General features: G+C 39.5%; 2 protein-coding genes across 11 annotated transcripts in view; both read left to right on the top strand.

The window, feature by feature from the left end:
• The window catches only part of LOC131878591 (pyrokinin-1 receptor-like), a 65,112-nt gene that overhangs the window by 18,770 nt on the left and 23,652 nt on the right, over nt 1–22,690 (top strand). For 5 of the 6 annotated variants that reach the window (XM_059224627.1, XM_059224628.1, XM_059224626.1 and 2 more), the window contains exons 2-3: nt 4,498–4,825; nt 6,287–6,479. In XM_059224627.1, coding sequence (XP_059080610.1) covers nt 4,643–4,825; nt 6,287–6,479 — 376 coding nt within the window. In that variant the 5' untranslated portion in view covers nt 4,498–4,642. Of the gene's footprint in view, nt 1–4,497; nt 4,826–6,286; nt 6,480–9,194; nt 9,238–22,690 lie in introns of those variants that run through there. The other variant, XM_059224629.1, reaches the window with a different exon arrangement.
• Nucleotides 15,511–22,690, top strand: part of LOC131878595 (uncharacterized) — an 8,645-nt gene continuing 1,465 nt past the window's right edge. The window contains exons 1-6 of one of the 5 annotated variants that reach the window (XM_059224638.1): nt 15,511–15,760; nt 16,350–16,578; nt 16,919–17,141; nt 18,133–18,362; nt 19,373–19,535; nt 21,092–21,206. In XM_059224638.1, coding sequence (XP_059080621.1) covers nt 16,396–16,578; nt 16,919–17,141; nt 18,133–18,362; nt 19,373–19,535; nt 21,092–21,206 — 914 coding nt within the window. In that variant the 5' untranslated portion in view covers nt 15,511–15,760; nt 16,350–16,395. Of the gene's footprint in view, nt 15,761–16,331; nt 16,579–16,918; nt 17,142–18,132; nt 18,363–19,372; nt 19,536–21,091; nt 21,207–22,690 lie in introns of all 5 variants that reach the window. The other 4 variants (XM_059224640.1, XM_059224637.1, XM_059224636.1 and 1 more) reach the window with 4 other exon arrangements.

Below are 22,690 nucleotides of genomic sequence, written 5' to 3' on the forward strand. Positions count from 1 at the left end.
ATGAGATGGTTGATGAAAATGAATTTCCACAAGGAAAGGCCGGAAAAGCCTGTACTTTCTAAGAGATACTGGCCTTAAGTGATCGATCAAGTTGTTATCAAGAACAAAGGACTCCATCTACGTACGGATCTCAGAAATGAAAACATTTAACATCAAACGTTCATAATAGTACGGAAATAATTTCGTTTTGTTGGTCTTGAGATATAAATGAAATTGCAACAGATATCCTTTTATCCTTGCACAAATCAGGATGACTAGCAAACACGTGGTTAATCCTCATTTGATTCGAATTGGCTGAGCCCTTTTTTTCTGGAAATGCATTAGAGCTCAATTGCACAATTTTAACCCTTAATGTGACATTTCATATTTTTGATACACGGTTTTAGATTCAGTACTCTATGATCTCATTACCTTTTTCTTTCCATGTCACAAGCTCGGCGGCCTTCATACCATGATCAAAAAAGGTCGCTAACATACGGTCTTCTAACAGGCAATAGTGAATGGCGTGTTCGAACGAAATGGTTAAATGTGTTTTTCCATCAGCACGCAAATCTGATACAAAGTGTGGCTTTGTCGCTGAGAAAAGGCCTTTCTTTCAATTTTGGGCTTAGCGGCAGGAAACGAAAATGAATAACGATTATGCGTCATTCTAACATGCTTTGGTAAGCCTTCCACACGAGAGCAAACTTCCTGGGGGTCTTGAGGTGGAAATCAATTTCCATTCATGAATACAACAACATATCGTGCCCTTATTATCGTCACAAACGAGCATCTTGGTTTAATCACGTGGGTTGGATATCAAGGTTTCTCACACAAAACCCAAAAGGGTCAAATGAAAATTTCATCCACTGACCAGTATTGACATTATGTTATCATAAAAAACATTGGAGTTAAAACCTAAAAAAATAACATGAATAGATTTAGATTACGGTTCAAAGGATATTTTTTGGCGAAATGAATTATGACATTTAAGTCATTGAAAGTATGGGGGACTGTCCAAAGTATAGTGGAATGTTAAAGAACTCTGCTGGTTTGGTTGAAGTTCGTTTTCTACGGTTTTGGCAGAAAGAATCCAAATATTTGATTTTTTGTTTTTCCTCTGAAATATGCAGCAGGTTTAGATTTTCAGTCGCTTAACAAAAACTAACAGACAAAAGGCATGATTTGCCATTCCCTTTTAATCCTAAGCATTTCATTGTTTTACAACTTCTTGTTTTACAAATAGTAAAACGCCTTTCATGACAGGTTCATGATGGTTTCTTGGATTTTGATGACTTCAAGATACAGTATGTTGCTTGCATTTTTATGACGCTCATTCCTTATATGCAACAAGTGCACTTCGGTAATGGAAATAACATCTCTATGATGAAAGAAAGGCTCTAAGTAGTAAGTTGGTTGTTCAGTGACAAATTATGTGCTTCAGCAGCACAAATTGACCTTTGACTTTCAAATAGCACTGTTTCGAAAAGGAATTTCCATGATGATTGAACCCATTTAGATACTAAGTATTGTTAACTCCTTTTTTTTAAAGATTGCTAGATTACTAGGTGTATACACGTTCTTTCATCACGGCTATTGGATTCAGTTTCGTTCAAGCTGATCGGTTCACTTTGGTATTCAGTAAATTAAAAGCTTCCAGCAAAAGGTCACGTTCGCAAAGTTTTCTAAGATCTCGAAAAAATGAAGGTTATAAAGTTAAGGCCATTATAGGTAAACAATAGCGCAGACTTGTCTGACCCATTCCAATAGGCAAGTTCATTTGGTTCTACATACTTTGATTCAATTGTTCTATTTACATTCATGAAAATTCCAAACTTCAGGTCTAACTTCAGCCTAAAGCTATGCGACAAATTACATTTAAATGTCAGTTTATCATTCCAGAATTTCAAGTTTTTGTACCTTGTTTATACTTTTCCTGTTTGATAACCAGAGGTGAATGAACCCTAAGAATAATCGCTCCCACTCAAACTAATTGATGATTCCTTGACATGATCACCGATTTGACAATTGTATTGAATCATGGCCTTTTCAAACAACCTTTAAATGTAATGGAGGCCTTATTTCATTTCCAGAAGGAAGAACGGGATGTCATTAGTCCCTAATCAAATTGAAGGTTGCCCATAGTTAACAATCTTGCACAAAGTAAAAGGCAAGACCTTTTGGATGTTCTTAAAGCTTCCGTTTACTCTGAACTGATTGACTTGATATACGTCTCTCCATGATTTTCATTCATGCTGAAGATTGACAAAATTATCGTAAATTTGGATCTATAAATGGATCTGTAAATATTTGGATTCTTTCTGCCAAAACCGTAGAAAATGAACTTCAACCAAACCAGCAGAGTTCTTTAACATTCTACTATACTTTGGACAGTACCCCATACTTTGAATGATTTAAATGTCATAATTCTTTTCGCCATTATGTTATCATAAAAAACATTGGAGTTAAAACCTAAAAAAAATAACGCGAATAGATTTAGATTACGGTTCAAGGGATATTTTTTGGCGAAATTTTACGTGCAAAGCCAAAATTGCATCATCAAATGATTCCACGAGGAGGAGACACAGTATGTCCATTATTTTGGCATAAAACTCAATTTCTATTTGAGGAAAATAAAAGACGTATAATTAGGTCTTAAATGGAAAAATCGACATCACCTGGAAACAGACCTTATAATATCATTTGACTTGGACTTGTCAACCATTGATTGTGTACCAAAGAGTGTTAAAAAATGTTGATATGTTGTTGGACTCATCAGACAAAAAATCCATACATGACGAGCCAAAAATGCTGCAATTCAACGACAAACCTCAAACTAATCGATCAATGACTTAAATTAGTTTTTCCCGCAATATTGTTTGAACTATTATTGTCAGAGACAGGAGGAAAGTTTATGACGCCACAATAATTCTCCCACATTTCCCTACATTAAGAACTTCTAGAAATATGGACCGCGAACGAGATTCCCGACAAATCGGCCTGATCTTGGTCACAACAACTCTGAGCTAGTTTTCAAATTAAGGTAATAAAAAAAGGTACGTGGATCTCTTCAGTTAAAGGCAGGTCATTTTTATAGCACTTACTTGTAAAGTCTTTCGTTAAAAAGTTATGTGGTCAAAAGATTATGCAGGTGAACAAGAGCAGAAAATTTGAATTTTATGCTATGCTTATCACGGTTCCAGGACAACTCGACCCAGCAGACAACTCGACCCAGGACGATTCGACCCAACGGACAACTCGTTGGTACGCTCTGGTAGTCGCAAAAGTAGCTGATACTCACTGAAGGTTGCCTTTGGTTGTTTGCCCATATATTTCTTTCAAGTATGATATTTCTATTGCTTTCATATTTTGTCCTCGAATGCCGAATGAAGCCTCTGCCGCTAATATCTGGCCACCCTGTATGAGCATACTTGATCCTTTTTTAACGGCAAGCCATTATCAAAAGGAACAAGGCTGTGAGGTGATTGAAAATACAGCCGATGACGTAACTCATTTTAGGGCCCAAGTGTAACTAAAATAACCAAATCGGTCGAACCGTCATTAGCAAATAGTCAAGTGTTGGTCTTGGGGCACATGTTGCCAGAAAAATTCGTTTTCTAGTCATTTAAACGTTAAATGCCGGTTGATTATAGAAGCTTTTTCCCACATGTCCGGATCAATCATGTCGTAGTGCCAACCACTATTCAACGACTGCATGAACCAATCATATTGTGATGGCTTACGGTCAGCTTCCAAGTCAATTGGGCAGACTGACAGGTCTCATTTAAGAAAAGCACTTTGGTCTTCTCCAAATAGACACGATGAAGGAAAACTCGACAACCCCAACGTTTGAACTGTCTTGGCACTCACACTAATTTTTAAAAAAATGGTCTATACAAAAGCTTATTGATGCATGTGCTTGTGTATCTAAGAGCTTCAATAAATGGTTATAACTACAGTTCTTGGCCTAGTCGGCATAAAAAGGGAAGCCTGTGGAACGTTTCCGGCCAGCAATGTGATTGTTGTTGATCTTTTATAAACAAAATCCATCTCTTTCAACTATCATGCGACCAAGCCAAAATAATATCAAGAACGGACAAAGTTCATACGAATTGTGCGCCTCCACAAAAAGTTTCGAAGGACCATGAGAACTTCAAAGTTTAAGAATATTGCATATTTGTGTCGTGTCTGTTGGACGAAATATGACAGGCTGGCAATTCTTTAAATGATACCGAAATTCAACTAAACGGAACTCTTTGATCCAGAAAGTGCGGATCAAATCTCTTTCTTTCTATGGTCGGATCCATAGTTTGCATCCTTGAAAATATTTTAGAGCAGAGGCCTTGTACAATTGAAAGCATACTACGAGTATAAATGCAAAACACTGCTTGCGACTAAGATACATACTTCAGGAGAAAAATCCCACAACGTGCGCAGGTCGGAGTAACAAGTGTGGTTTAAGTGAGGAGGCAAGATGAACCATCAATTTGACGCACACATATTTCATTTGCCTTCTAGGTGTGATGTGTCCTCGGATTCATGGTGCAAATTTCACCCAATATCCATATCTGAGTAATGCTCAAGTGTGTGGGTGTTGACATTGGTCAAGATGGTTTCCAGAACTTATGAGAGTGCTCAAGTCCAGTAAAAGACATTTAGTGACATGTATTCGACCAGCGTGACCATCTTCAATTTCACAGAACTACCGCTATTGCCCAGTGATAACGGATCGCTGGATTATGGAGCAGACTCTGGACAAAAGGATCAATCCAATCCTGTTTGGGGTATGCCCATGTTCGAAAACAATGCCTTGGCCAATCTCAGTGATGCGGAATACCTGGCTATGGTAAGTGCTAATGATAATTATTAAGTGTTTAAACTGGAAAAAAGCGGACAACCGCCAATTCATGAACGTTTTTTATTTTAATATCACGAGTTCAGATTTCGAACCAACACGTTCTGAGTCACCAAAAGTATAATGGAAAGTATTTCAATCAATAACCATTTGCAATTTGTAATCAGGGTGGTACAAATTCATTTACTTTTACCAAAGATTTGTGCTGACAAGCTGACTTTTACTACTTTCTTATATCTTTTAATAGATTTTCAGACATTTTTACGGCAGAAAGATAAGAAAAAAAGGACTTTTCATATGTTTGGAGTCCTTTGTCAATCCTGAAAGAAGTGAAAACATTGACAGAAATTGAGATGAATAAAAAGTTGAGCGTCCTTGGAACGTCAAGAAAAATTGAGAAAAAGTCTTGTCCAATCTTATTGCTGAGCACTTGACTTTTTGTTGATGGAGTCGCTAGTAAGATTGAATTATCAAGACCTGAAAGGCCCTAAAGGCCACAGGTGAGTGCCTCTTCCGGCTTCCTTTTCAGACTTCGTTGAGTACAAATTTCGACCGAGTCGGGACATAAATTTAGTTCCAGTAGATTTACGAGCTTCGCTTCGCCGAAAACGAGCTCGGAAAGTATATTGTTGGATGTCCCCAAAGTCTTCAAAGCCAATTGCTCGAGTTCAACCACTTTTGTAGGTTCGAATAGAGGTTCAAGGAAGGCTAATGGATATGCCAGGATCAGAGGGTCACAAATCACGGAGATGGTTTTTAATGAAGTGAATCCGGGCTCTTTTATTACAAACCGTGATTTATTTGTACCATGCTGTTTAAGCGCGAATCGAGCCATAAGATCCCATTGCGTTTTTCACTTGGTTAGATTTCCCGAGACTTGGTTTTATGGGAGAAATTTTGATTTCTATTGGCATAACCAAAAATATCACATAAAGCGAACTCTGTACAAATCGATTGTTCCGCCACATTTTGAATTTACTTCGCCCATTTGGGGTTTACCATAGTTCAGCAAGTTTGCTAAAGGTCGGACAGGTTCGACCTGAATATGTTGACATTACTTAATTGTTTTAAGTTAGACTTGGACCACCTTCTGACCAAAAATCTGATTCATCTTGCATTCAAAGGCTAGCCACACCTGACTAAGTGTTTCGATTCCTTCCTGTACTTCCAAGGAAGGAAACCCAAACCTCATGAAGAACTTAACTGGAATTTGTGTCATACAATAGCACTCATAATATTATGTGTCATATAATAGCACACATGTACCTTTTGTCTTAAGTTTGGTTGCCTTCCTTTATGATCCTTCCGTATCACTCGCCCTAAATCTCCCAAAAATGTGTTGCTCGGGCTCATCCATTTTTACCTGGTTCCAACGACGCAAACCTTTTCCCTTGAGTAGGCCTGGCCTATTTTTCCTCTTTATGATGATGAGTCTTCATTGTCTAATTCCAGGTTCTGGGTCCCAAGAATGTGGGTCTTCCCCTCCTAATCCCGATCACCATCATCTACGTGCTCATCTTCATTTCGGGTGTGATTGGCAACGTGGCCGTGTGTTTGGTGATCATCAAAAACAAGTCCATGCACACTGCCACCAACTACTACCTCTTCTCGTTGGCCATCTCTGATCTGATGATATTGGTCTTAGGTAAGGAATACCTACACTCACGTTTTGGTGCGGGGAGGAAGGGACGTCTTCATTCAAGAGGATATCGAATTAAATATGGCAATTTCCAGTGCTTGGAATGATCGGATAGACTGCTCAGTATAAGATAGCCTACGTATATTTATGTAGCTCACATACATTGACGGGAACGGTATTTTTCTTGTGCTACAAGAATTCAAGGTCTTGAAAGGTGATCTTTGAAAGCAATGGAATGGAAAGAAAGAAGGTCGAAGCTTCTGATCATTCTTACATTGAATGGCTCAAATCCATCATCCGATTCGTTGGCAGTTTAGTAATTGATATCAGTATAAGGGTGGATGAAATATTTTCTATTCTTGATAAATAGGCTTATACAAACGTGGAAAATTGGAGAGGGCATTCCTGCATTAACCTTTTAAAAGAAGTAATAAGTTGAATAAGTGTTTCGGCTGTGTATTGAATGGGTCGACTCGAAAAAGTCAAGTCGGAAAAAAACTCCAGCCGAGGATTTCCAAAAAGCAACTATTCCAATTAGCAAATTCAGTTAAATTCTAATAGCCTCACCCTCACTTTTAAAGGTACTATTTTCTGGTAGATAAAGACAGTTGTTTGAGCCCAAAAATGGTGAGTATGAATCTGATAAAATGAAAAAAAACTCGCAATTGAGCCCAAAACTGGCAAACTAGTTGGTAATTTGGCAAAAAGGAAATGTCAAATGGAACCAAATGGAAATTGGAAGGTAGAACAAAAATTTGAATTGGCGGGTTATGATCAACATCGAAGGCGGCCTTCTCAATATTCCATTTCTTTTTTTTCACAGACAGGATAGTTCCGTAATAAAAAAGTCGGTGAGGAGAATCGAACCTTGAACCTCGCTCTTATGAGGAAACTGAGCTGATCAATATGCTACATACCTCTCCTGCTCTAACATTGCACTCACTTATTTTGCATTTTTTAGCGAAAAATACCAAATGATGGAATTATTGGCAAATTCGCCTTTTAAGCTTGCAAGAAGTAAAAATATTTTTTTTGGCTAGTCACGAGCACTCTTTGCTGCTCATATTTCTGCTTTCCATGATATCCAAACCTAAAGATGTTTTTGATTGAGGAAAATACTCCTAGAATATGTAGTTCAAATTTAACTAGCAAGGTTTTCGAATTGGGGAAAAACACTTTAAGAGACCAACCTGGCCTATATTGCAGAGGTTTATAAAAACATATCTAAAGCAGGAGAAATCCAGTTTTCCGAACAAAGGCGAAAAGCCCTTTGAAGATGAGGTCTCTCTCTTTTTATCTGGAACGTTTCTCAAGATTGAATGAAACCTCACCAATCCCATCAACGGGTCCAGAAGCGAAGACTACAGAGAGAGAGAGAAAAATCTCACGCTCACTTGCATGCATTGAGGGTTTGTCATGTGCAGTATTGGCGAAGCACTGAATTATTCATGGACCCGAAAATGTATCTTGAAAATGGACAAAGGCCAATTTCGATTGGATTATAGCCGTTGGAGTTTCGACGCTAAGTCTTGTACAAAGCCTGGGATTATCTGACTCGAAGGAACTCATCAGAAAACTGTCTGTCTGTTTGTTTGCTTGTGTGCAACATATAGCTGCTGGAGTCCTCTGATTGTATTAGAGACCCACCTGTGAGGGATCTTTTTCAAATGCCAAGAACACAAATGAAACGTGCATTTTCGTACAGTATGTTCGATAAACCAGAGGGTAGCCGCCATGACAACTTAGAACTAAAAAATATATGGCTGAGTATTGGTATTTTCTAATATTACTTTTCTGTTAAGATATGCAGGGGAGACAACAAAGGTGACCGATTTGGAAGTCTGCCTGACTTGTGTTTCCATATCTGCCGAAAAACTGCGTCAATAGTCAGAACAAAAAAAAGACGGAAGTGGTTCTCGGTCTGGCAATCTAAAAGTACTTATTTGGGCATGAGTTTTTTTAATGCGTTTAAAATTGTCCAAGACATGCCATGCTTTCTTTACTCAGACATAAAAAGAAGGATCTTCTGATTGGAACATGCCCTTTGCGTGTACGCTATAAGATGGCTCATAGCCTATCAATTACCTTTAATATTTGTAAATGGTTAAATTATGTAACTAATCTATTGGTTTAGGACATCCAGCTAGAATAATCTACTTCGCAAAAGTAGCCATGAAATCAATAACAAAATTCTTCACATGGACATTTTGCTCGTACGTCCTTTGATCTTCGGAGCCTCATCGTCCAGTCAGGACTCGCTGGTTAATAAGAGAGACAGACCCATTTGAATTCCAACTTCTCTTGGACCATCGCATATCCAAATGCTCCCTCAAGGCTATTCAATATCGGGTAGTGCAATTCTTTCGAGCTCAAAACAGTTAGCAAGAGCGGCTCTCATGGGTGAGATGCAAGGCAGAAATTGCGACATTTCTCGAGTCATGAGTTCAAGGGGCCGAGACGATTTCGCATTCACCCAAGTGTGTTGGAACATGTTCCCAAGTTGGCACCACGACTGAATATTTTATTGTGCGGACCCTGGTTGTTAGGAGCCATCATTGATTGGTTTATGGTCCACTAAACAAGAAAAGGCTTCTCTTGGGGACCTTGAGAGGTTGATGACGGTTGAGGCCTTGACTTATATTTATAAAATATATAGTTACGGATCTGTTGAGTCTGCAAACATTAAACCAAGGTACATAATTGACCATGATTCTTTTGCAGGTAAGCCCTAAGCAACTTCTTTTTATATAACACAGAACTAAAGGTGAGAATTAAGATTTCTTTGATGATGCATCAAAGCCTCACAAAGGATCTTCAATAACGCATAACAAAATGGCGCAAATATCTTTCATATATCATCATCAAATTTACCATGTATTATGATATACTAATGCGGAAGGGGAGAGTATCCAAACTCGATGAAACTAGTTTGGTTAATGTTTCATGCAGTATAATGCAAATTAGATTCCAGCGTATTATGCCATGTATCCAATAAAATAACCATGCTAAGTATGTGAAAAGCGATAAAGATCAAATTTGGCGCTCTGATTTTGGAATAGAGACAAGCATCACGATTAGCGAACGCTGTGATCCAACTAAGTTGGATTCTTGGATGCAGTCGTCTTGTCTCCTCTTGTCTCACCTATCTCATCACCTTGGTCAAAAAGCCTTTTTCAGTTTTGAGAGAAATTCTCGAATCCATCTTGGCAGTTTTCTACCTCTCAAAATCAGAAGAGGTGCGGTTGTTCTTATTTCTTTAATAAATCATTGCTTAGACCAAACGCTTATATTCCTAAAAGTGCTCATGATTTGTTTGAAGATTTCTGTCAACCTTTAATAAGGCTTTCAAAACATTGTGTAAGTCGTTTCATTAGCGTTTTGGTGTAGATTAGAGAGCGTACTATCATCCTGGCTAAATTTCACAATGTTTGTTGCAAATTTAGTGTTGGGCTTGGCGGAAGTTTCAATCACTTCTCAGCCCTAATTGCTAGTCAACCAACAGTAAACACCCACTAGGTAAGTATAGAGATATATGTTTACTTTGCGAAAATAGGAGGGAGTAATGCCATCTAAAGATTTAAACTGTCCGATGGATTGACGATTGCGTAGATTGCAAAAATTGCAAAAATTGCAAGTGCATTTTTGAATTCCACTCCCTTTTGAAACGAATTGAAAGGAAACCCGTCTTTAGACTAAGTTGCATGTTTAGAGTCACATCTGGATTGACTTCATGGGAAAAGTATTGACCTTCAGGGTGCCAAAAAATTGTTTGAAAAAGTAGTAGAAGAAACATTCTCAATTCATGTATTTGCATTATATATCTATTGAACATATGTTTCAATACTTCATAGGAAGAGTTAATGTTTGTCAATGGTTCTTCTTTTGACTTTCTTATTTGTTCTGATTACAGAATGCTTCAATGTATCCCTGCATTTTTCATGCCTTTACATCTCTCAGATGTAATCATTCTCCTACATTCTTCTAATATAAAAGAAATGGTCGGAAATAACCAAAAATGCATTCCAGAAGCCAACCCTGAGGCATATTGCCTTGCACATTTTTCATTGCTGGGTGCTAGGGCCGGAGGGGTTAACCCACAGACCATATAATGGCTAGACCTTGCATAGCGCGAGAATAAATGGGAACACTTATTTTTTTAAAATATATTTTGGTGCTTAGTGGCTCATGTGTTTTCATTTGCAAGCCTAGCCGGATTTTGAGTCAATTTGCCACTGGCTGCGTTCGTAGAAGACCCGGCGATTGTAGTTCGTTACTTTTGAGCGAACGGTCACCCCTATCTTTTTTAAGCCACAGAACTGCTGACGCAAAGTCCATTTTCTCTGCATTATGGTCCGGCCAATACAAGATCTAGTCATTATATGATCTGTGGGTTAACCTTGTCCGGATAACGAAGCTGGCCATCTCACCGTCAAATTTTTGCTACAGTCAGTGTCGTGTCCGGTATCAGATTGGCTCTCAGTCTATGGGTGGGATTAGCGTGTAATAGTTTCCTTTGGAGAAAAGGTCAGGAAGGAGAATAGAACCGGAGACCTCTTTTGCTTTGGGAAATTGCGCTAACCTCTATTCCACAGCTCCTCCCGATAGTAGTATATATATTTGTAGCCTTTAATTTGATTGATAATACGTTCTCTCGCATCTGAATTATTCATGTTTCTGTATGAATGACTCAAGTACTGATTTAAGAAGTCTTTGCCAAAGTAAAACCCCAAGTTCTGCTTTTTTCCAATTGATCCGTCTGATCCGAGTTTTGTTTCTGTCACGAGCCGTTTTGAAGTGCTCCTATTCTCCCCCCATTGGTATTCCCTCTGAAGAGAGAACTTGAGGATCTTGCAAATGAATCAATTCAATTTTCGGAGAGAAATGCCTTGAGGCGACCGTCGGTACCATTCTTGTGAAAATTAATGACTTGCTTGACGTTCAAAGGCTGGCTAAGCTCAAAATATAGGGGCCCTCATGTCAGTTCCAGCCCATCTGTCAAAACTTGGGATGAATTGAAAGAGATTTGCTCAAAAATTTTTCGTTGCCCATTGATCTAGTATCAATGTCTTTTGGCACGATTTCAACTTTTTTTTGAAGCAAATCCAGGGATTCGCCGTTATCTCAATGTCGGGGGACCGCAGGTAGTCATGGCCGATTGGAGATACTTTGAGCAGCTTTTGATTCGATGACTATTTCTGATAATTTAAACTTGCCTCTAAAAAGCAAATCGAAATTCATCCAGAAATCTTCCTTGAAATGAGAAAGTTAGCGATTACAACAATGGATTTTGTTGATTGTAGTCACGATAATGGGGGAGATCATTGATTAGATGGACAGAAAAAATGGTCGTTTTTTTTTTTTAATTTTTTTCACAGTCCATGTCAAAACGTTTTAGAGAGATGCAGAGGATTACGCAACAATCAGTCAAAAGCAAATTTGTCAATAGCTTTGGTGGGCTTTAAATACGAGCTGACAGTTAAAAAACTAGCCGATTTCACAGTTTTCACAAAGGTGTCGAAAGGAAATTTACTAATTATGATATCAGCTAATGGACTGAGAATAGCATTTCAACAAAATTGTTTGTGTATGATATTAATTGCACTTAAAATTTGCTCAATCGAAAATTGAAAATTGAAAATGAAAATTGGAATCGAATTCCAAGTGTAAGAACCAAACCATTGAGCCGAATAAAGATAGATTTTGACTGAGATTAGATATGCTCTGCCCTTAAACTACCAATAAGGCTCCACATCCAAAAACCTATTGGCAGATACTAGAAATATTTAAAACCATTTGAGGTTCTTATACCCTTTATACCCTTATCTCACTTTTAGTATTTCGGTCAATTTTTTCTCAGATTATTAGTCACGGCTCAAAAGCAACACAGTTCTTCGGATTTTTCCTTATCGTATAAGTTCAAAAAAAAGCACAGAAATGAGTGGAAAAATGAAGCGAAAGCACTTGATATCTTTACACAGCTCTAAATAGTACTTAGTTTGGGGAAAAATTGTAATCTGAAAAACATGCCTTTTGAGAGGAATGGTATCACATTTCTGAAAAATCTTTGTCACTTATAACGAGGTTTAAAATAACTCTTTGCATGACAATTTGAAAGTATTCTTCTTTTCAAATATTGGTGCTTTTTAAAAACATATGAAATTGGTAACACTTAGACTTTGTAAATCCGTTTCTTGTCTTGTGCTTTTTCACCACCCCCATTCGTAAAGTTTAGATTTTGCAAGGTGAGTCAAATCAACATCGAAAGAATGGTTGCCTATATGATAATGATTACCATTCCAGAGAAAAGCACATTTATTACTGGATCTTCTGGTCGACTGAAAAACCAGTAACGTTAGTTAAGGGACCAACTCTGGAAATTGGGAAAGAATTGGCTCTGATCAATTTTCACAAGTCAAAAACTTTCCTAATATCTTTCATTATTTAGTGAAGCTTTGAGTCAAGGGGCTTCTGTCACTTTTGTAACTCTTATTCTCCATGGACGCAAGAAATACTGACAGCAGATTCCAGCTCCCTATCTTCTATGTACAACTTCTCCAGTGTATTTTGAAGCTTGATTATGAGAGCCTTAGGTCTCAATGGAACAATATACATTCCACGACGGACCAGTCACTCCCCATCTAGACTTTGTTTGGGAGAGCGTTGAAAAATGTTGGTGCAGTCTAAGGCTGTTACCCGGAGGTGCCATTCATGGATTTGACGAAGACAGCTGAGAAGGAAGAGGGCTTGCCCAAGTCCTGAGAAGCTGGAGAGTTCAAATCCAGGGTGGCTACAAGAGGTGAACTAGACCAAGACTAGCAACATTTGTCAATGAATGAGTAACCAAAGTCAACTTGGGGAAATCTCGGTCGATCACTGAGGTTATTTGCCTAAAAGGATAGAAAGACCTATTAGGGGAGTGTTGCGTCTTCAGCACCAGTATCATGGATTATTAGTTGTAATGACTGGCTTTATAATCTAGTATTTGCATATTTGAGTCATCTTTTCATGCTGTCTTAGCCAGTTGCCGTCAATCCTTTCCAAAAGTTTGAAAATGATCAAGCTGTGCTTTTTGGAAAGTTGGATTTTTTTATACAGTTTGCGTTACTTTGCTAGGCATTGTAAAGACAAAATACACCTTTAATGGGGTTTCTTTTCCGTTAAGGTAATGAAAAGATTTTCTTGACTAGCTAATCAAAATTACCAAGAAATTTGAAAATCCAGTTTCCGACAAAATATATGTATCAGTATCAAGAGCTTGAACGCTTTGCGTTTTCCCATTTAGCAGTGGTCAAAAGAGGCTAGTCTGTCTGAAGGATCTTCAAACAGTAAGAATAGACTCCATGTCTTGCGCTACTACCAAGACAATAACAAATCTTAATTGGCTTTTTCTTCGTCAATGAAAGCCCTGATCATACAGAAATTTGGCATGTGAGTTCCTTCAACTAATTCAGTGTCTCGATTGACATCCGAAGTAATAAAAATGCTCAACCGAACGCCGGAGTAGAAGTGTCTCCGTATATAACTTTCTTCCTTTTATCTAATGAATCACATTTTTGAACCGGAGGCAAGCTTTAAGAAGCTCGCACTTCTCAAATATTTCCCCCCACCTTCACGTCAACATTTTGGCCAATTCTTTAGTCCAACTTCTTTGGATTAAGAAGATTAGAGTGGCAGTCAGAAGTTTGAAACTCGAAAGCTAATAACGAAATAAGTTGCGGACGTTGTTGCCAAGGCAAGTCCGAAATCTATTGAAACGCTTTTGACTCAACGGACAAGATCTTATCGCATTTGGACAACTTTCTGGAACGCTCAGTACGGCCCCCATTCCCGTAGAAATTCCAAAATGTATATTCAAGCATGTCATCACTCAAAGCTCTTTCAACTTGGAACGCTTTCAAAGAGATTCCTCGAATGACGAGGCCCTCATTGAGTTATGCTAGATCCCGCATATTTTTCGACGTTAGGAAGGATCAGCACATACCCATTCTTCGAATGAAATGAAATCACCACACTCGTAATCACTTTAATATTTCGGGAAATAAATGCGACATCTGTGATCGCCACAACGTTACGCTATTCATTTCGTAGCTATTCATAATCATTCAACCTTCATTAAAAAAGCAGTAGTAGAAGAATCTGCAACACCTATCATAAAATGCCAACTAATTATGACGATTAGCCGCCTTATTTGAAAACCACTAATCTATTCATCACAAACAAAGAATCCGATTGGTTCTTTGTAACCTTGCTTTTAAGTATGCCTGAACAGCCAATTTTAGGCCCTTTAGGCAAGGTTCTGTTATAGTAATCCAATTATTTAAGGATATTCAATCAGATGCAAACAATGAGTTTGAATATTTCTGTACGGCAAGCTTGTGCTTGCACTGGCTGCGTAATCTAGGTGAAAAGTTCTTGAAATGCGTGCCTCTAAGGTTTAATTTGGCCTCGGCTTTGCGGTCACTTGGCCTTGAAAAAAATGGCTTTCTCCAGTAATCGGACAAACTAAGACAATTTTATTCTATATAACCTTCATTGAGAGTTCTGTTGTAGGCACTTATTGCACAAAATGAAGCTTTCTAAAGGAACTGACCAACCACTTCCAAAGTATACGAAAACTTCTTGACCACAACCAACGGAGAATTTGAGCATTCAAAAGCTTGCTCTCTGTGGAGGCCTTCACAGGAGATAATCGCAGTGTACCCATTTGTCCAATCAAGTACATGAAGAGTATGTATTTACAACTTCTTATTCATGAATAAGACTCGACTGATCACTTTAGGCATCTCTCTGGTTTGCTCCGCTCATTCATCTTCGTTACATCAGAGCAATCCGCCAAGCTGATCCCCGCGAACAGTTCGGGCCCTTGAGATTTGAGGAACTGAGTTCATTCTTCTTCTCAAAGTTAGGCCCACAAAAACAACAGGAGCTTCTTAGCCCTTCAATCTTCCGTGACAGGGTCGCTGAGAAAGAGAGAATAACGTAATTCAATAAGGGTCTTGAGGCTTCTATTTGGCCGAGTCAGAGCACGGGTTCCACTTCATTTCATTAATGATCATGCCGTGCGTGTTCCACCAAAGTCCATGCCATCAACACCCCAAGGCTTGGACACGCGGCTGCCCTGACTTCATTTCTCACTACCCATCCTGAAGTAGGTAGTTGAGTAGTTATTGCCATTGCCTTTGGAAGTGTTGCTTTCGTTAGGCGGAAAGTTCCACACAACGCAAACTTTTCCGACTTACCAGTGGTTTTAACGAAGTTCCTTGCTTCTGCCGTACGTGGTTCACGTGGTGGGCTTCACCCTAAAAATATGGCTAACCTCATTTTGCTACTGCTACTACTGCCTTCCAATTGTTCCCCGGACTCCACCCAATCCACTTGGGAAAAAAAGCAATCTCGTCAGGTGCAGTCTAAACCCAATGAGAAAGCAATCTTGGCATCATAAATCATAACTTTTGTTCTCTGATACACTTAGCATCAAAAATGATGAGATACTCAAGTCACACGGACAGAAATTTCTTTTCCATTGCAATCCTCCCCCACAACGCATTTTTGCGCCAGACCAAATCAAGAGGACTATTGTTTTTCCTTAAGCAAGAAGAATGAAGTCCCTCGAATCGGGGAAGTTGAGGGCCATGCAATTTCATGCCGAAAAGGCAACTTACGCGTACTAACACAATATCAGCCTCCAAATGCACAATCTTGCAATCTTATCAATCTTTTCTCCCATTATTGTTGGGTATTTTAGAAAGCGATTGAAACCGTCTGACTTGGTTCGCCCAGTCAGAAATAAGAAATGGAATAAGAAAAATTAATTGCCCTTTACGTGAACGCATAGACACCCTAAGCTTGGAGGTAAAGCCCACGTCATTACTGCAGAAGAATATAGATCTCGATTCCCAATCCCAATTTCCTTCCAACAATAATGGTTCGATTGTCACCTCTCCTGAGTCTCTATCTGGTTCTGCTCGCACCCGTATTTGGTTTGGATAACAATGTCCTGGCATTGAAGCAGCTCAAACGGGAGATGGAAACCACAAAGGAGGGTATTCTCGACCTGGTTCACTTTGCCGAGGACATCGGGCCGTTCCTCAAACTGCTCGTGAAGGTGAGGGGAGCAGATTCGAAACATAAAGCATTTGCTACTCTAGGCCAGGACGGCACAGAAAGTACTGACGAGTTACTCATTTTCTATATAGTGTCCTTTTTCAAGCTGCATTGACCAGTAAGGATTGCTAAAAAGCCCAGGACTGCAAACCAAAAAATGAGTTAAAATGTAGAAACATTATAATGTTATCCATTTGGCCTCACTTTGAGGTGTTCAGCTTTCTTAGATAACACCTGGTTAGAGAAAACAAGGTCGTCCAATTCAGAAGGAAATATAATATATACACAAACATAAGGTTTGAGCAACTGCATTCAAAGTACGTATCAAAATGCTTACTTAGGATGTCCATTGGTTGTCGGAAAACTTGTTGAACAAAACCAAGCAAGCTGAACGCCATGAGAAAATCATCAGAGCCTGGGGCAAACGAAGCCGAATTGAGGCAGTCCAGAACACTTCCATGACCCTCCTGTGTGAGGATCCCTTGGGATTGAAAGCGCATGAGCTGCCAGTTAAGCAGATCTCGTGGCTCAAGCTACCATCTTTAGACTCCCACTTTTCACGAGGTGTGTATTCCGAGTGCTCCTCTTACATTTGGAGTCTTTTCACGTCTTTCCAACTTTCCCTCCCACCTGAAAAAGCCAGATAATGAATCTTTAATGAAATTGAAAGGAAGTAGATTGAGTTGCTCTTTTTATTACCAATCCCTTGTTTTGGGTTATTGCTCACTCGGCATCGTAATGCAGATGTTGGAAGCCGGTTCCCATTCTAAGTCAATTACTGAGGAGAATCTCTCTCGTTCCAAATGTATCTGCAAGTGTGTCAAGGCACTCACCAATGCAGCATCTCTTGTAACGAGTTCCTGGTTGGGCCAATAGACCACAGTACGATGAATAATACGTACCAAAGAGGATTCGAGATTGAGAGTGCGGTTTTTTTCCTTCCCGGTATTGACGGCTAATCCCGAGATGTATTGGCATTGCTTCAATAGGAGACGATGACGGTTGGAAACTGATTACGGAGCAAAAGACCCACCTAGCTTGCAAGAGCGTCATCATAAATCATCCACCTGTCATGATATGTGTCCCTTTGGAACTAACCTTTCACATCCAATTCCTGTATTCACAAAGAATAGTACCTGTAAAGCACGAAAGGTTAATTAGATTTTCGTAAAGAATCGGTGGCGTCTAGCTTTTGAAGAACATTGTGCGTGAGAGAATGATGGTGAATAATTCAGCCCAAGACAATGGCGGTATAATTGAAGGATCCTTGGGAGATTTCAAAACCCCTCCCAAGAATGATGAGAAAAAACAGAGTTCTACCTCGATCATATACTCATGAGCGCCATTTTCGAATGCTGCGGTACCTTTGAAAGGAATCTCTTTTTATGTGTCCACATTGATGGCGTGAAAGTGAACCCGGTGTGATCAACGGTGCGTTTACCCTTTTCTAACCTCTCGGCGTCTCTGAGAATTGCCCAAGTGTAACTAAACCCCCGTTTTTTTGTGTGTGGAATCTCATGCCGAAAAAATGCGAACCTCCATTGATTCCCAATAGACCTCCCGCCGGATTCGACTCATTCTCCTGGCGCCGCTTTTCTCATGTCCTCTGCTCGTCCGGAGGGTGCCCGGCAACTCCACGTAAGGGTCAGGTCCACGGAAGAAGAGATCTATCAATGTCGACTTCATCTGCAGAATGAAGAAATTGCCCACCACACGTTCCTCGTCCAATCAGTGGAGGCAGAGGATCATTATCGCCACTGCAATCAGGTTCCAGACATTGGCAACGTAAGTAGTTTTAGTGGGAAGATTGGAGCAGACTACTACAAGCCACGTGCTAATAGAGAGTCAAGCCTCATCTTCACTTTTCAAGAAGTCCCCCGATTTTTTTTATATATATATAGATTTTACGGTTCCCTACCAAAGTGGTTACGGTCAGTGAGTGAAAGGATTTTCAATAGAATCGCTTTCATCTCATTGAGAGAATTGGGTCTTTTACGAAAACCTTATTGAAAATTTTGAAGCTTTAAAGATATGTCCGTTACGCTTCAAATCTTGCTTTCCGTTGCGGAAATACGAAACGTATTCAAAAGACAAATTTGCTAGGAGATCCCTGGATATCTCAAACAAATCCCATCAGTAATGTTGTCCTTATGCAAGGACGACGTTACCACTGGACAGAGACACTAGGGAGGAAGAAATATGACTTTAATCCACATGATCCGAATACATTTTTCTTTACACAAGCTTGGTTCTTCTCGGCTAAAATTTTTTTCACTAATTTTAAGCTCAATTGAACGTCTGTGACAAAAGCAGTGAGCTCTTGAAACCCCGTTCGACGTGGGCACAAAATAGTCAGCGTGGAGCAAAGTCAATCATTTTGTGCCCAATTTGCAATGAAATTTGAGAGGTTATTGCTTTTGTCACAACCGTTCAATTTGGCTTGAAATGGGCGGACGTTTTTGTTAGTGACAAGAGCCGAGCGTGTGAGAAGGAAAATAAATCCAGTTCGTCTGGATAGAAAATATACTCGTATATCCCCCTCCATACCGCCTATGTCCAGTGGTGACGATGTCCTTGCCTTATCCCAATGAAATGCAAAGCCGGCTTTGGTTGAGGTTTGGGCTTAATGAAAACAGGGCAATTCTCATTCAAAAGGATGTGCCTGCTTCATGCCTAATGGATTAGGTGACATACACTGCTTTTTGGAACCTCGTCGAATGTGCATCGACTCTTGAAAGACTCGTTCTCGGAAACATGTGACAAAGGTCCCCAAAGATTTATGTCGATAATTTCAGACTCGGAGTCGAAGTTTTTCAAGACAAGACTTCGTCGAGGTTGAGCTCCAATCACAGGATTCCATCTCCATGCTATGCAAATCGAATGCCAACTTGAAGATTTATGCGGACGAGGACCAAGGGGAAACTGGAGAAGCAGGATCAAGTCACGCAAGCTCACCTGGTACAAAAAAGAGAGACAGGCTCTATTCGAGGCACTCAATAACTTGAAAGATTTTTACCGGGGTTTCAATTCAAAAACCCCATAGAGTATTCTCCTCAAGGTCCATGGGTGGGCATTCAATCAAGCAACGTTCTGGTCAAAGTAGTGCTTGTAAAAAAGGTTGCACCATGGCCTGACCCATTACCTAAATCAATTTTATGTAGCCCTTTGGTAAATGACAGGGAAGACGGCCAACATTTACATTAAATGCGCCATATTAGGTCCTAAATATGCAAAATGGTGGTCAAAATATGAATAACCTGCGCTGTAATATCGAACACAGGCATCAATTCAAGCAAAATGATTTGAAATTCAGATGAAGGTATAAGAAGCTCAAATTCATAAACAAGAACTAAGTTTTGTAATGGAAATGCAATGAAATATTAAAGTTAGCACCTTGACCTTTGATCATGATGCTAGTTTCTGTAAGAGTAGAATAGAGACGAACCTCAAGATCACCGTCCACCTACATCCAACAAAATTTGCAATTTTTTTATTGTGTTACATACTTCAAGGAACTCAAATTTCTTATCTATTTTTGACACTGTTCTACAATACTGGCTTTCTTTCAGCATACCGATTGAACAGAGAAAGAGACAATCTGAAATTACTTGCAAATTGCATCCTTGCATGGAATGGGTTCCGGGAAATATCGTCTTAATTTTAGTTTCATAAAGTGGCGTCAGGTGCGTGTTTGGGTGGAAATTTGAATTTTGAATTGCTCATCTTTCATTGGCAGTAAGAACAATTTGAAAGCGACAAAAGGGGGGGAATGTCAATTGAACAGAACATGTTTTACCCCATTACATTACCATTTTATAGCATTTGTGAGCATTGCATTTCACCGATTGCATTGCATACTAATCAAAATATTTGCCCATTTTAAAAGATTTTTTGCTTCGAAGTTTTTGTTTAATGATGATCATTTATGAATCAGACACATTTCCATTTTCTCCTCACTAGCAACTGCTATCACCATTTTTGGTGATACATTTTGGGCCAAGAGCCCATTGGTCAAAACAGTCCAGCTGTCAATTCAAAGAACAATTATCTTACCGAATAATTAGTAAATTAGTATAATACCAGAGAGTAGACCCACAACGTGACGAGAAAATGATTAATTCGTTAATTAAGAACAAGAAGTGCTGCTTAAGGAACAAAAAAATCTTCGATCAGTCAGATAAAAGGCCCTGAGGCTCGATAGCGCATAGAAACTTTTCAAATTCTTTCTTTTCAAACGAATTGACATTCACGTCAGAGCTTGGGGACTTTGTCCCAAGAGGAGGAAGGACTTCATTGCCATTTCAATGTCGCTCATTTCGATTTCATTAATCATTATTGGCCGCAATAAAGTTCGTCCACGGAGCTCCCAAGACGAAAGTACAGTATTTCTAGCGAGCTTAGTACGGACTTGTCAAGTTAATCCCCCGCAACGTTTCAGCGTTCGTTCCTTAAGGGAATGAATGAATGAGTCCTCCTCGAGAATGCGAACAAAATAGAGGGGTCTCTCTTTCCAGGTCCTTCCCAGATGGAAAAGATGGAAAACATCCGGCAAGACGTAGAGCTTGAGAGTCTATGTCTCTTCAAACCATCAGCCCATTTCCCTCCCTCATCCGGACACGAGACTATTGGGCAAGTTCTCGTGCAATTGTGCCTCAGCAATATTAGTGTTCCTATTTTCATTTTGTGTGTGTTACTTTCCGGATTTTTCCCCGCCGTTCCATGTTCCACTGAGATTTCAGCCTTCGGTCTCCAAATTAGTCAGTGTCATTTGGGTTCATTAGTCTCGCTTGACGGGCGTTTGCCATTGTTGCTCGATACTTTATGTGTTGTTTGTATGGGGACAAACCAAAAAAAGAGCGGGGTTTATTTCGCTTTAAGCATTACTCAGCTTTCGAGATTGGAACCGTGTGAAGATGGGCTCATATGGCGACGGTTTTCCGCGTTCCAGGGGCTCCATCAAGAGTGTTTCCGTCTGCAGAAACGGACGATGCTAAAGAGACCTGGAAGTGGAACAAAGTGAAGACTAACCATTTTGAAGTGTTTGTACGCTCTGGTCCGAATAAAGAAAGAAGAGAATAGAGCTTCCGATGACCTTTTTGGGTACATGTCTGCCCGATTAGAGCTCCAAAGATCCCTTTGGCTGTGTGAAGGCAAGATGATGGGTGCCCTCCTATGTCACTGACATTGTCAACTGAGGCGAAACCCGACTCTTGACATGGCACATTTTCAACACACTCTTATGGAAAGCGATCGTAAAGAATGGGATAGAATGGGACAAGTCAATCGGAAATGAAGCGAAACCTCCATCTCCGCACTTGAAAGGAAAACCTAATGAAATCATCCAGCAATAAACGACAAAAAGGCCTCCTTTTCTTCGGGAATCCTTTTTCTTGGCGCAACATAGTTCAAATTTCAAACAAGTTTTATGCGTTATTTCCATCAGTGTGATTGTAAACTTGCCTCGTACAAACGTAAGACATATTGGGTACATTTTTTCATATTCATTGCTCATACTTTTGAGCAATCATTAGTAAAATATTATGATTACTCAACACTTTTCAAAACAAAATTTGGAGCTTTTCTTGTACAGACGGCGTTAGTCTCTAAAGGCCAAATCTTCAAGACGACAGGGGGCTGTCAGAATCAAATACGATAATGTTGAAGTCTATTTTAAGACAATGCCAATAGGCCAACCAAAAGATTCTTACAATTTTGACTCAATGCAAAGCTTGCATTTAATCTCCCAATGTTTACCTTCCCCGTGCTTGCTTGCCCCTCTGCTTACAAACCTTAAGTCAAGCTCAATGGATCATAGTGCTTAAAATAGGGTCGGTATAAACCGGCAAGGGGCGCCACTGAGAGGCTTGAAGAAGAAAGTGTGACTGAAATATGAAACCTTAATTTGTGACCCATCACTAACTAGCCATAATGTTATGTGGAAACTGTTTCTAAAAGGAGAGAAACTTAAAGTTGCATCACAATGATGCAAATGATCACAACCGCTCGTCTTGTTATCTCCTTAAGGCTCAACCCTTAAACCATGGCGAACTTCCTTGTCCGTACTTTGATCAGTGCTTCCATATTTTGGGAATTCGTGCACATTTTTTGGCACT

The sequence above is a fragment of the Tigriopus californicus genome, chromosome 3 (genome assembly GCF_007210705.1).
Source record: "Tigriopus californicus strain San Diego chromosome 3, Tcal_SD_v2.1, whole genome shotgun sequence".
In the NCBI taxonomy this organism is placed as follows: Eukaryota; Metazoa; Arthropoda; class Copepoda; order Harpacticoida; family Harpacticidae; genus Tigriopus; species Tigriopus californicus.